The sequence below is a fragment of the Brachyistius frenatus genome, unplaced genomic scaffold (assembly GCF_029030835.1).
Source record: "Brachyistius frenatus isolate BFR_SWC_R1_liver_20210118 unplaced genomic scaffold, ASM2903083v1 Contig_247, whole genome shotgun sequence".
Lineage (NCBI taxonomy): Eukaryota > Metazoa > Chordata > Actinopteri > Embiotocidae > Brachyistius > Brachyistius frenatus.
Window position 1 is genome coordinate 397529 of NW_027210846.1, and position 12623 is coordinate 410151.

Genomic DNA, 12623 nt, shown 5'->3' on the forward strand with positions numbered 1-12623 from the left:
ATTTATTTTTTCTGTATCAAAAATGGAATAAAGTTACAAGATACAAGCAAGGAAATTACATCTTTTATTTATTTATTTTTTTAACAGAGTCTGGGTTTTGCGAATGTGTGCGCCGCTGTTACGTTGAGGACCTGAGAGTGTGTGAAGTTTGATAAGCGGAGAGTAACTCCGAGATTGAATCGGGCGCAGAGCGGTGAAGTGCTTTCAATGCGATGAGTCGGATCTTAAAATCAATTGTACGAGCAGTTGGCAGCCAATTGGAAGGACTTAAAGAAACCCGGTCACGATATGATCTCCCTTCTTAGATTTAGCCTTAAATGTCCTTCGGCTGCACTTTTGTGAAAGTCTGAAGTTTAGGAATTGATTTCTGATTCATGCAAGCCGAGACGTCGTCGCGGGAATCCAGCGGAGAGGAAATGAAAGCGTTTGTGATGAATTCCGTATCGGTGGAAAATCAAAATGTTGACTGTTCTGTAAATGGTAGAAGGAGGACTGGACGGCCTTCGCTTTCAAAGTTGAAGTGGAAATATTACGCCGAGGTTAAAATGACTACACGGTGAACTAAGTGACAGAACTTTTGGATGAAAAAAACAAACAAACAAACAACAGTTTCTCTTCTGTCTGAGTTTAGTTGAAGAAAATTCACATCGAGTTCTTTGGGTTTGTCAAACCGTCTCTTACGGTGCTCGTGGGACTGTCAGCTTTTACCGGTGTGTACATCTGCATCGGTGGCAAACCAGACACGCCCCTAAAGAAAGCCCTCTTTAAGGCCTAATATCTGATTAATGATTCAATTATTTTGAAAAAGGACCTTCAGAGCACTGACCAGAAGGGAATGACGACTTTGTTGATATATTTCACGAGAAGTTGTTGCTGTTTGAGTCTATTGGAGCTAGAGGTTTATTTTTGGAGCCGGGCCCTGGTGGCCCTCGGTGGTATTGCACTTTGAGGCACTTCTACATTGGCTTCACTTTTCAGCTCTGCCACCCCCCCCCCCTTTTTTTTTTTTTCCCCTTTGGCAGATGAAGATATTTTCACACATACATCCTGTCATCTAATAACTGAACAAAAAGAAACGATTATAATTATAATAATAACAACGGGAGACGTTTCCAGGATAATTATTGTTGTTGTGTTTGTGTTGTTTGTTCCCAGGATTGTCAAGGTTATGCGGTTTGTCTGTTTTTTGAAGGAAAACCTGCCATCTTTCCCGGAGCACGCAGGCGCAGTCATGCGTTGCCTCTTTTCACTTTCACACTCAGGATTTGTTTGCATTCATTTGAGTGTATTTTGTGACATTTTTTGACACCTTTTTTCCCTGACGCATACCGCCGCTTCACAGCTGCACGAATCACCGACAGTTTAAAGTGCCGAGCCAGAGAGGCTCATTTGAAGTCTGGTTCTCTCTCTCTCTCTCTCTCTCTCTCTCTCTCTCTCTCTCTCTCTCTCTCTCTGTCGCTGTTGTCGCGGCGACAAACGAAGGTGCGGCGCTAACGAACCGCAGGTTTTCGGCTCCGTTGCCGGGTCCTGACCCTTTGGACTCGAAGACTTTTTTTTGTTGTTTTTTTTTTGTTGGAGAACTTCTTTGATGTTGCCGATAGCGATATCGTCGCCGCGGCGCACGTGGGCGTCTTGTGAGGGTTGGAGCGTGTTCTCTGTAATTCATCTTGTCACTCCTCCGTCCTCTGGGGGTGTTTATGAGCTAACGGGAGAAACGCAACCTCACTGTAAACAACACAACAAACAAACTCGCAGTTCTGCTTCTCACTTCTGGCTTCTCCCGCTGCTTGTCATGTCTTTTTTTTTTTTTGTTTTTTTTTTGCTTTTGCTAAATTCCAGGTGCTTGTAAACATGATTATGCTGCTTACCCTCATGAATACAAATTTTGATACTAAAAAAGACTGTAAGTGCCGGAGAGACCCGTTTCATTTGACTGCAGAAGACGCGTTATTAGAAGGAGGCTGGGTAAACCTGGACTGTGGATCTCGTCCTTCGTCTCTTAAGCGACAATTACCACGACTAATAATTCTGTCACTGCACATATGGGTGTGTATGAATTGTTTTAAGACAGACTTGAACCTGTCCTGAGCATTAGTTTCTGGTCTACGACCTTTTAACTTCGGCTGGATTGAGGATGTAGCTTTTAAGCGGTGCAATCTGAAGACATTATATCAAGATAAATGTGATGGTTCAAGTCCCATGAACACACAGTGACAATTATATTAGCTCCGCTTTCATCCATGTTAATTAATAAGCACAGGTCTCAGATTACATCCCATTTTGTATGAAAAAAAATTAAAAAAAATAATAACTGAGTTATTACCACATATCTGGAGGCCGTACGTCCTGAGTGTGAGTCCCTGGTTTTGGAGCCCCTGAGCCACCCGGGGTCGTTCATGACATTCATTTTTCCATACAGTTTCCAACAAACATGGTTCAGATGTTACCAGATTATATACAATCTACTCCACACAATTATATATATATTAAAAAAAAAAAGATATCACTACTGACAATACGTTATGGTGCGATACATGTAAAAACATAACCATTTAAAATGATATCTGAACGCGGGCCGGGGTTAACGCTGAGCTTACTCAAAGCGTTCCTTCGGATGTAAAGCGTCAGCCTCGGGTTCTTCTTCCTTTCTCCTTTTAAACTTTTGCCCTTTTTATTTTTCCTCTCCTCGCTCTAACCTCCGATGCTCGCCGCGGCTCATGGCGGCCTCTCGACCTCTCGACCGTCCGCCCGGCGCCGGGTCGCGACTTTTCTTTTTTTTCCCCCCCCCCCCCCCCCCCCCCGAGCGAGGAGCAGGAGCGATGGTGAAACGCCAACAGTCTGCTGTCCGCGCAAGAGTATTTACAGCGAGCTGTGAACACAACAATGCACCGTTGGCCGTTGCCTCACGCACACCGGATTTGTTTTGTAGCTCTTGGCAAACAAAATGCGCCGCTGAGCCTAATGCGACTCAACGTGGCGAGTTCAGCGCGCGGCAACACTTAGCTCTCTCCCGAAGGCTGTGCAAACATGGAATTACTGCGACGTGCAGGGCGTGCTGTTAATTCTTTTCAAACTGGGAACCTACGTCGAGAGTCTCGCAAATAATTTGCTTCTTTTTTTTTGTTTGTTTTTAAAGCAGGAGGGAGAAAACGCAGCTCTGAAACTGAGAAAGGTTTTAAAGTAAGACGGGTTGCGTAATCTGAGCCCGTCGCGCTCGCGGGAACCGACGGGTCGATTTCCGGGCGTCCTCCGCGTGAGACTTAAAAAAAAAACGCAAAACACCATCCACCTTCTTGTTCGCCGTGAAACAAGCTTCACCGGAGCGTTTAAGTGATTCATTGCCGCTTTTTAAAAAAAAATTTTTTTTTAGCGAAGCTTAAAATACTATCAAAACGCTGAAAAGGGAGTGTTTGTTTGCGAGTCACCACATCCATAAAATATATATAGCCATCCGTAAAATGTAAAAAAGAAAATTGAATTTTTTAGCTGATTTAATCTGACAAGTTGACTGAACTCGGACTCATTTGCCGGAGCTGTGTGGGAGAGCCGATCCTCGGAGACCAGAGGTTTACACAGTACGTACATTAAGTCACTTTTACCCTTCAGACTGCTGCTCCTTATTACTCTCCAGCATATGTGAGCTCTGACAACATGCTGTAGGAGGTTTTTTTTTTTTTTCTTTTTTTGACAGTGCTTCAGCTGCAGCAAACTATCCACTCAGGGGGTGAAAGGGTTTATATACACATTTCTTACCAGCCGTCTCACCCTGCGGTAATTCGCGAAAACTTTTTACCGATGGCGGCAAAAAAAAAAAAAAAAGCAGCTCGTTGCTTCGTCTGACCTTCAAGTTATACGTTCCGGCGGGAAGGACCGATTTGAAGCCGGAGATATATCTGCGGGCGATAACGTTGCGGGCCAGAGCAGCAGAGGATCATCCCGAGATGAACCCTGACCCGGCGGGCGAGAGAGAGAGAGACGGAGAGAGAGCGAGCGATGCGGTGACCCGTTCATTAGTGAGGCTGACCCGGCGGAGGACAGGGAGAAAGATGTTCATTAAATAGACACTCGAGGCCCAGTCAGAGATCAGACGCTCAGCCCGACTGTGAGGATATTACACTGCACATATACAGCAGAGTCCGCCCCCCCTCTTCCCCCCCCCTCCCCGCCAAAAAAAAGGGAAAGATCACCAGTACGGGGCCCAGGGGGAACTCCCAGGGGCCGCGACGAGGGCTCCAGTGAAAAAAACAAAAACAAAGAACAGCTACTTTTGATTTTGACTGAAGTTCAATTAAAGCGCCTGCGGAACTTTTTCCTTTTCTTTTTTGGTGACTTTTAATTTTTTTTTTTTTTTTTTTTTTGTCTTCATTAGCACCTCGTATTTTCCTGACTTCGCCGCACGTAGAAGTGACTGAGCTCTCGGCTTTCGCGTTTCTCTTGAAAGATTAATTATAATGCGATCGTCGCCTCGGTTATGTGAACTCATTACGAGAAGAAGGAAGGAGTACAATATGGCTCGCCCATTAGTCTCCGTAGCGAGAGTCCAGTGTTTATAATAATAAAGTTTCACTGCTTTTATTAATACGCTCTTTGAAGGATTTAGTCACGGTTGGTTTAAACCGGACTGTAATAATTAACACGTCTGTGCAGCATCGCTACGATCGCCGACGACGGCTCACACAGCACAAACACCAGCTCTGATAGAGGTCACTGCTCCACACAAGCATTCATTTTTAATACGCCTTCCAGCCCGAACACTATAAACTGGAGGTATTCGGCGGAGCGCAAACACGCAACAAGTTTTCAACTTGTGAAGCTGCAGCCACTCTGATGCTTTACTGGACGTTTAGTGTACCGGATACTCGATTTGAAGTAAAATGCCTGGTTTTATATGTTTATGCTTTAACATCGCTCCCAGCTCGGCGAGACGGCGCGGGCCGAAATCCAAACTCGAGGCTTCGTAACGGCCGTCGGCAAAACCAACGGGTGACGTCACTGCTGGCCGCCGCTGGGCTCTGACCTCAAGTTCGTCACCATCTTGCTATTTTGGAGCCAGAAGTGACCATATTTGGACGAGCTCGGGAGGGAGTCTGACTCCGTTTGATTGGTAACCCGAAGACAAGACACGCCCAGAATACTAATAAGAAGACTTCAGCAAACGATACCGTAATGACTTACGGAAAACCTGTATTGACTTTGTATGGAGCCTTTTTGGAGCCGACCCCTAGTGGCCCCCGGTGGCATTGCACTTAATTGAATCGGCCTCACTTGTCAAACTCTTATCTCTGTTTATACACTGTTTATTTGGTTGAGTGGTGCTTTCTTATTTTGCTCACCTTTGACGGAGGTGTGCTGACTGTTCCGCATGAAATCTGACCTGAATGTCAAGTCTCTAGAAGGTTATTAGTAAATTCACTATCAGCCGTAATAATCAGCAGACACAGAAAGGATTTTATTTATGATAAAAAACTAAATTTACATTTAGATTGCAAAAGGTTTGACCTCCAAAAGAATCTCTATCCTCTAAGAATGTGCGTACACTCGCGGTTGGTGAATTTCACCGAGATGTAAACGAGATGAATCCGAGTTTATGTTTGTTTATTTGTTTCTCAAATTTCATCCTGCAGCGAAATAACACTTAAATAAAGGAACTGAATGAAATTATCGGTCTGAATCGGGGAAGTAAAACGAACCGGCTCGTCGTCTAAATCGAGTCAGCGTTTCACGAGCGCTTGGTTTCAAAACAGATCGTTACTCTCCTGATTTCCATGTCAGAAAATAGCTCATTATCTCAAGATATTTTTTCCAGACACCAGGATGAACGTCAGATTGAAGGTAATTGATAATTCAGCGAATACTTTTTTTCCTTCTGAACTTGTGATCAATGGAGGTGAAACACGGTTTGTTTTCCCGAGTCTCAAATGATGCTGTCAGACTGCATGCAATATTGAAAAGTTAGCTGGAGGCTACTGGGGTGGGGTGGAGGAGGGAGGAGGGGGGTGGGGGTGAGGGGCTGCTTCACATCGATTTACATTTGGAGACAAAAAAAAAAAGAAAGAAAGGCTGAGTTTCAGTTTTGTGTGTAAACATGCAAAACAGTTGTAGAGATTCCACAAAATGTGGAAAAACAAACAAACAGAGAAGACGTGACGCAGCATCAGACGAGATTCAAACTGCTCCGGCTCAGATGAGGCAGGTTGTTTAAGTCTGAGCATTCGGACCTCTATCCTCTGGAAAACCTGATTAATTCCACATTCCTGAGCTCGAAGAGTCTCGAGGAGCTTCGTCTCTCCTCCGGGACGGATTCCATTCAGGTTGGAGGTTGTTTTATTTTTCAATATCGTTTGCACTCGTTCCGTCCTGCTCGGCGCAGACCTCCGGTTCGTTTTAACCAATCAGCACGCGCCTGAAACCGGCCGACGCTCTGCGGCTAACCTACGGCTGCTGTCTACGAAAGCGTTTTTTTTTTTTTTTTCCCTGAGTACAGCATATTTAAAAAAAAAAAAAAAAAATAAAAAATGAAGGAGCGCCCGCAGCTTGACGAGGCGCTGAGCGTTTATTCTGCTCTGAAGGTTTCGGCGTTTTTTTTTTTCCTCCGGTCAATGACAGTTGAAAAATATGAGCGCTGCGCTCGTCACCGTCACCAGCCGTCCAATCCCAGTGAAGGAGGGGCGGGGCTAACGCCACAGTGAGCCACGCACCTCTTATATTCTTTTGTTGTTGTTGTTGTTGTTGTTGTTGTTGTGTGCTGTTGGTCCCTAATAGTGTTGTATCTTCATCACTGCCGGCTCTAGTCTTCTTCACACGTTGCCAGAGTGGAGCCAGCTTTGCCACATTTACTATTTTCACATCATTTTCTGTGTCTTGTATTTCACCCACTGGCACTTTTACACGTTATTGACCTTAAGATGTAGCTCTCCATGTGTCTCTAGGTTTGCGTGCCACATTGTTGACATCAGTGACTGATAAATGTTGAGCCTCCCTTCTTCCAAAGGTGGCGGGTCCTTCTCAGGTGGACTTAGTTATCAGTGCTTCCTCGTTGCCTTTTGTCTGTCATTTTCCATATGTATTGTTGATGATGGCTGAAATGCGTCCGTTTATTGCATATTGCTTTGTGAGTGCAGGTCTTCTGCCAATTTATCACTTTCGTCATAGCCCATCTTGTTCCCTGATCTGTGCGTGAGTTGTGTGTGTGCCATTTTTCGGCACGGGTTTTATTCTGGTGCCTCTCGGATTCTGCTGCATTTTCGGTTTTGGATTTTTCTTCTTTTTTTTTTTTTTTGCTTGAAAAGTCAATATCAGCTCTCGAGGTAACACTGTCTGACAATACAGATAAGTATTGTGAAGCTTCACAATAAAAGTCACATTTTTGCTACGATCGGATTAAAAGTGAACATCGCGCTCAAGTTTCATGGACTCCAGACGAACACCCTTGAGAGGACTCATCTCAGGGATACTAAATGTATTTCGCCCTCCCGACTCATTTTCTTAGCACCACGATGAGCGAGTATCCATCAGCCTGATGCGATCTGGAGCTCTAGATGCCCAGCGGGAGAAAAGAGCTGACTGGTGTGTTGATACACTGCGGAGAATTTTTTTTTTTTTTTTTTTTACAAGACGCGTAGAGGCTCCTGTGAAGGCAGCATCATGCCGTCTGAAGATAGATCCTGTCAGACGTAACGGCGGCTGAGATCAGAGACGAGGCAGCGAACGGCCTCCTGCTGGGAGTACCAGCTGAGTTTAAGAAAGTTTTCACGGTGTCAGATACGGTTTTGTTTTACCGAAGGAATTAGACTATTTGTTCAGGATTTTATTCCATGGAAGCAGTCCAGTCAGAAACTAAAATATGGCACGAGAACAAGTCGATCTTTGACTAAAAGCTCCTATATATTAAAAAAAAAAAAAAGGCGTGTGCTTTATTTTCTGTGCGCGATGTTTATATTCGTGGCATTTAGCGACGTCTTTTCGATTGAGTCGGCCACGGCGATGTTTGTTTTAAAGCTCTTATTAGTTTTTCGAACACATCGAGAGGCAATAAAACACAACACAACTATTTCCAGCGTGAGAATACTCGTGTGTTATCTACACAGATAATGTTGTACTCGATTAAGTCACTGTTTTGGTCTTTTATAGGAATTATTGAAAGTAAAAACAGTAAAAAAAAAAACAAAAAAAACCCGATATCTTCAGCCTTGTTCTTTAAGGTTAGAAAGTCAAGTATTGGTAAGTAAATAAGGAAGTAAGTCTTCCTTTTAAAAACAAAACAAACGTGTGGCAACCTTTTCAGTACTCCTGTCCTGTTTGTAATCTCTACTGCGATTTAGAAAACGAAGATGAAGGAACGTTGTGTGCAGAGAAAGACGTTTTATTGATGTTTGTCTCTGCCGGTCAACAATAGAGTTTGATAAATGCCGCAGATAACTCACAACCGCCGTAAATTAGCTTTTAGACACGTTGCTTTGATCGCCTATAATCTCCACTGATGCACGTTGTATTCGCATCCCTCTTTAGCCGCAGCAGCAACCGGTTCTTCACTATCCGCTAAGGATTGTCGTGTCTGTAGCAAAAGAAAGGTTTTTTTTTCTTTTTCTTTTACTGGCTGTGAAATATTTTCGGCACATCACACATCATCTGCCGCCGGGTTGCCAACAGCTTTTCAACACGTTTACGTGAAGGACCATATTAGAGGAGTCAGTGGATTTACTGTGTCATCCCTAAAGATGCATTACATGCTTTTTTTTTTTTTTTTTTTTTCTCAAATGACAACAAGCTAAAGCGAATTGTCTCGGTTTAGATTCACTCTGAAGCAGGTTTTACTTAATCGATTCTTGCGAATGGATTTCCGTTTTAAAGTCATTTCATTGAATTGTTGACCTCTATTAATCGTTACAAATGGAACTACAGGTTTTTCTTTAATTGAACACCTCTAATCAATTCCTTGCTGGTAAATTTACTTTTAAATGATTTTTACTGTAAAAAAAAAAAAAAAATAAAAATCTAAGGAGCAGCAATATAACAATTTCCAACCCTAAAGTAGCTTTAAAGTAACAGCGAAGATGTTTTGTTTTTCCTTTTTCCAAACAGTATCTGGATTGTGTGTTTTGAAAGGAATTGTCTGCCAAGACAGACCGCCAGACTCGTTCTCTTGGAGTTACATCTGAGAGCCGGAGGGTTTATTGTTATGTTACGTCATTGTAATTTGAGCCTGTCCGTTTGTTTCCCAGGTCCATGGGGAAGATGCATGGGCAGCGACTGTGGCCCCGGTGGCAGCCAAAGCCGGGCAGTCTGGTGCGCCCATGTGGACGGCTGGACGACGCTTCCCACCAACTGTGTCCATATCAAGCGTCCCTCCAACCAGAGAAACTGTTTCCGCGTGTGCGACTGGCACAAGGACCTTTACGACTGGAAACTGGGTGCCTGGAATGAGTGTGTGCCAATATCGGCGAGGACCTTTGGGGCCCCACGGCTGTTCACATGCAGTGGAGGCGAAGAGGGCATTCAGACCCGGGAGGTGGGCTGCATACTCAAGGCAGACGGAGCTCCAGCAGAGGATGCCATCTGTGAGTATTTTGAGCCCAAGCCTCGCCTGGAGCAGGCCTGTTTGATCCCTTGCCCTCAGGATTGTGTGGTTTCGGAGTATTCGCCATGGACGTCCTGCTCCAAAACGTGTGGAACGGGCCTCAGGAACCGGGTGCGCAGCGTGCTCGTCCCGCCGCTGTTCGGGGGCGCGATCTGTCCCAACCTCACTGAGTTCCAGTCTTGTAAACCGGGGCCTTGCACAGGTCCGGAGGGCATGTACAGTCTCAGGGTCGGCCCGTGGAGCCCTTGCTCCCTCCAGCAGACTCGGACAGCACGCCAAGTCAAACGAAGGAAAGGTAAAGGCCAGGGGCTCAGGGAGCGCTCGGGAGTCAAAGATCCGGAAACCAGGGAGCTTATCCAGAAGAAACGGACCAGGAACCGCCTTAACCGGCAGGAGAGTCCCTTCTGGGACATCCAGGTGGGCTTCCAGACCCGGAACGTCACCTGCATACATCGAAACGGGAGCGCTGTGGGACGCATGTGAGTGGCGACCTTTTTATGTTCATGTGACGGTGAAGTTCACGTGTTGTATATTACACCTTCCCTTTCTTAAGCACTGGCGAAAGATGTGTCGAAATTATGTTTTTAAAAACAGAAGAAACACATCGGTTATGTTTTATAATAAGGCAATTGCCTCAATTTATATATTCTCTTTGATGGTGTTTATCCCACTATGTATTTGCATTTGTATTGATTTTTTATTTCTGCGTAGCTTTAATCTGTAGTTGTACTGGTGTTTAAGCCAGTGGATTTCTAACAGCTACACATATTGCCAAATTTGTCTTCCGGAAAGTTTTTTTTTTCTGCCTGTCAGGATGTGACTCGTAAGGGAGGATGTTTATCGGCTGTGTCTTCGTCGCTGCCGTGCTGTCAGAGCAATGAGGCACAACTACCAGTACAGTGTATTTGATGTCAACTTCCGAAGATGGAAGTGGCAAAGAAAAAAAAAACGCCTTTTATGACATAACATCAATCTTAGCTGCGACTTTGTTCGGAACTTTTTGAAAATAGGGTAATTTCCCCGTGTCTTTGCCCCGTGGCTGTGAATTGATGTAATCACACGTTTTATGAAATAGTGAACAAATCAAGCGTCACTTAAAATACCAGAGAAAAAGATTCTTTCTTGCTAAGCTATAAAGTGACATTGCTGTAGTAAATCTTTTTTTAGATGAATGGCGATGGGGAGGTTTGTTTTTCAGTCTTTTATAGTTAAGGCAAACTTGTAGGGATGTTTAAAGGCAGAGCTTAGAAGAACAACAACAAAAATATATCCGCGAGGCTACACAAACCTTTATGGAAGTGAAATATGTTGCAGCGAAGATGTAGATAAAGAAATTGGCTTGAAAGAAGCATATTATGCGAATGAGGGATAAACAAGGCTGAGTACCGAACTCAAGATTCTTTAATGGCACCGACTGAACTAGGAGTTTGGAAAAAACTCTGTAAATTATTGCATCAACCAATAACCTGCATTCGAAGTGTTGAGAGGACATTTGTAAATTGTAGCTACTTAAAACAAACCTTGGTTTACACTCTCCCTGGAGTTTTGCATCGTAATGAAACGTGCAATGAAATGTCCTCAGCGTCGAAGTCGAGGTATCGGCACCGCCATTTTTTAAATAACACCCGACGTGACGGGTACAAACAAGTCAGTCGTTTGAGAAGTTGCGACTGCATCAAAACACATCGGGACCTGAGCGGTGACCGAATTAAACTCTCGGCGAGTACCGCGCGTCCACCCGCGGCGGCAAACCCGAGCGGGATCCGGCCCTCGGCTCTGGCACCAGATATCGCCGCGAGCGACGGAGTCACACCGTCAAGACTGAAAAGTGAGATAACATTCCTCCCAGTGCTCACTCGCTCTGAAATGCCCATCAAACATTTACTCCTCAGCAGCAGAGAACAACCACATCTGACACCATCGTCATAAACAGACAGTAAGCTTTTATGAATAATGCAGAAACGTGTTGTTCTTAGATCTCATAACTGCGCACGTCAATCCAGCTGCTCCTCGGCTGACGTCAGGCGGAGCCGATGTCGAAGGTCCCTCCCACACGACATGTGGAGCGGAGACACTTTTTCTCTGACCGGTTAACTGATCTGGTCTCTCCGTTATGCTTAATGAACTGATTAACGCCTCGCCGATGGTAATGATGTGTCAAAGAGCCCGAATGGAAACGCGGCCGAGAAGCCGTAGAGAGCCCGAAAGCGGCCCGAAGGCTTTTAAAGCGTATTCTGTCCAGGTTTAAATGGATCCGACTCTCCAGCACGATCATGTTGTGTGGCGGTTGACATTTTTGATGTTATTGCAGCTACAGTGACAATGAAATAGTGGGACTCCAGCAACAGGAAGAAGTGTACATACACGCCCCTTTTCAGATACCAGTCAGTTCAGATAGTGCCCGGTTCTTGGTACTATTTTTTTTTGGTATCACCTTCGTTGAGGCTCCTAGCAACTTAACCCTTTAAGCCCCAGAAGCCCCCCAATCGGGGGCCAGGGAGAAGACGTAGCAAAACTATTATTAAAATATGGACATGTATACTGATATTTACAACATCTGAACAAATCTCAAAAGTGTTCCCTTTATTATTAAATATATATATTTTTTATATATAGCATTTTTTATTTTGTTTGCAGAGATCTACTCTGCAATTTTCAAGCAGAGGCCTAAAAAATAGGTGTGTTTTTAAAAGGTTAAGCCAATTAAAAAAAAAAAAAACTACTATGGCGACCGCAATTTTTTTTTTTGTCTCCCGCGAAACCACGCTGCGGTCGATTAAAGGAGATGCGGACATTCCTGCAATGTTCGTGACTGCGTCGAGTCGAACATGACGACATGGCAGTTTCAAGCGGCATTGACGAGATAATTGCAGTGGAAATCAAAACCCAGAAAAAATACCTCGTAACAAAAATGAGTGGAGTCGGGTAAAGAGAGGAGCGGCAGTGGAAAAAAAAAGGGGCTTAATAGTTTTTTTAGCGACAGTTATTTGTTTGTTTTTTAAACAACTCCAGCTGCATCAGCGCCCCCCACTGGACTGGAGTAGTA

The 12623-nt window shown here is 44.4% G+C and overlaps 1 protein-coding gene across 1 annotated transcript in view; it reads left to right on the forward strand.

Moving 5' to 3' along the window:
- Window positions 1–12623, forward strand: part of LOC138634083 (thrombospondin type-1 domain-containing protein 7A-like) — a 151559-nt gene that overhangs the window by 39992 nt on the left and 98944 nt on the right. The window contains exon 2 of the mRNA XM_069720699.1: window positions 9222–10056. Coding sequence (XP_069576800.1) covers window positions 9222–10056 — 835 coding nt within the window. The remainder of the gene's footprint in view (window positions 1–9221; window positions 10057–12623) is intronic.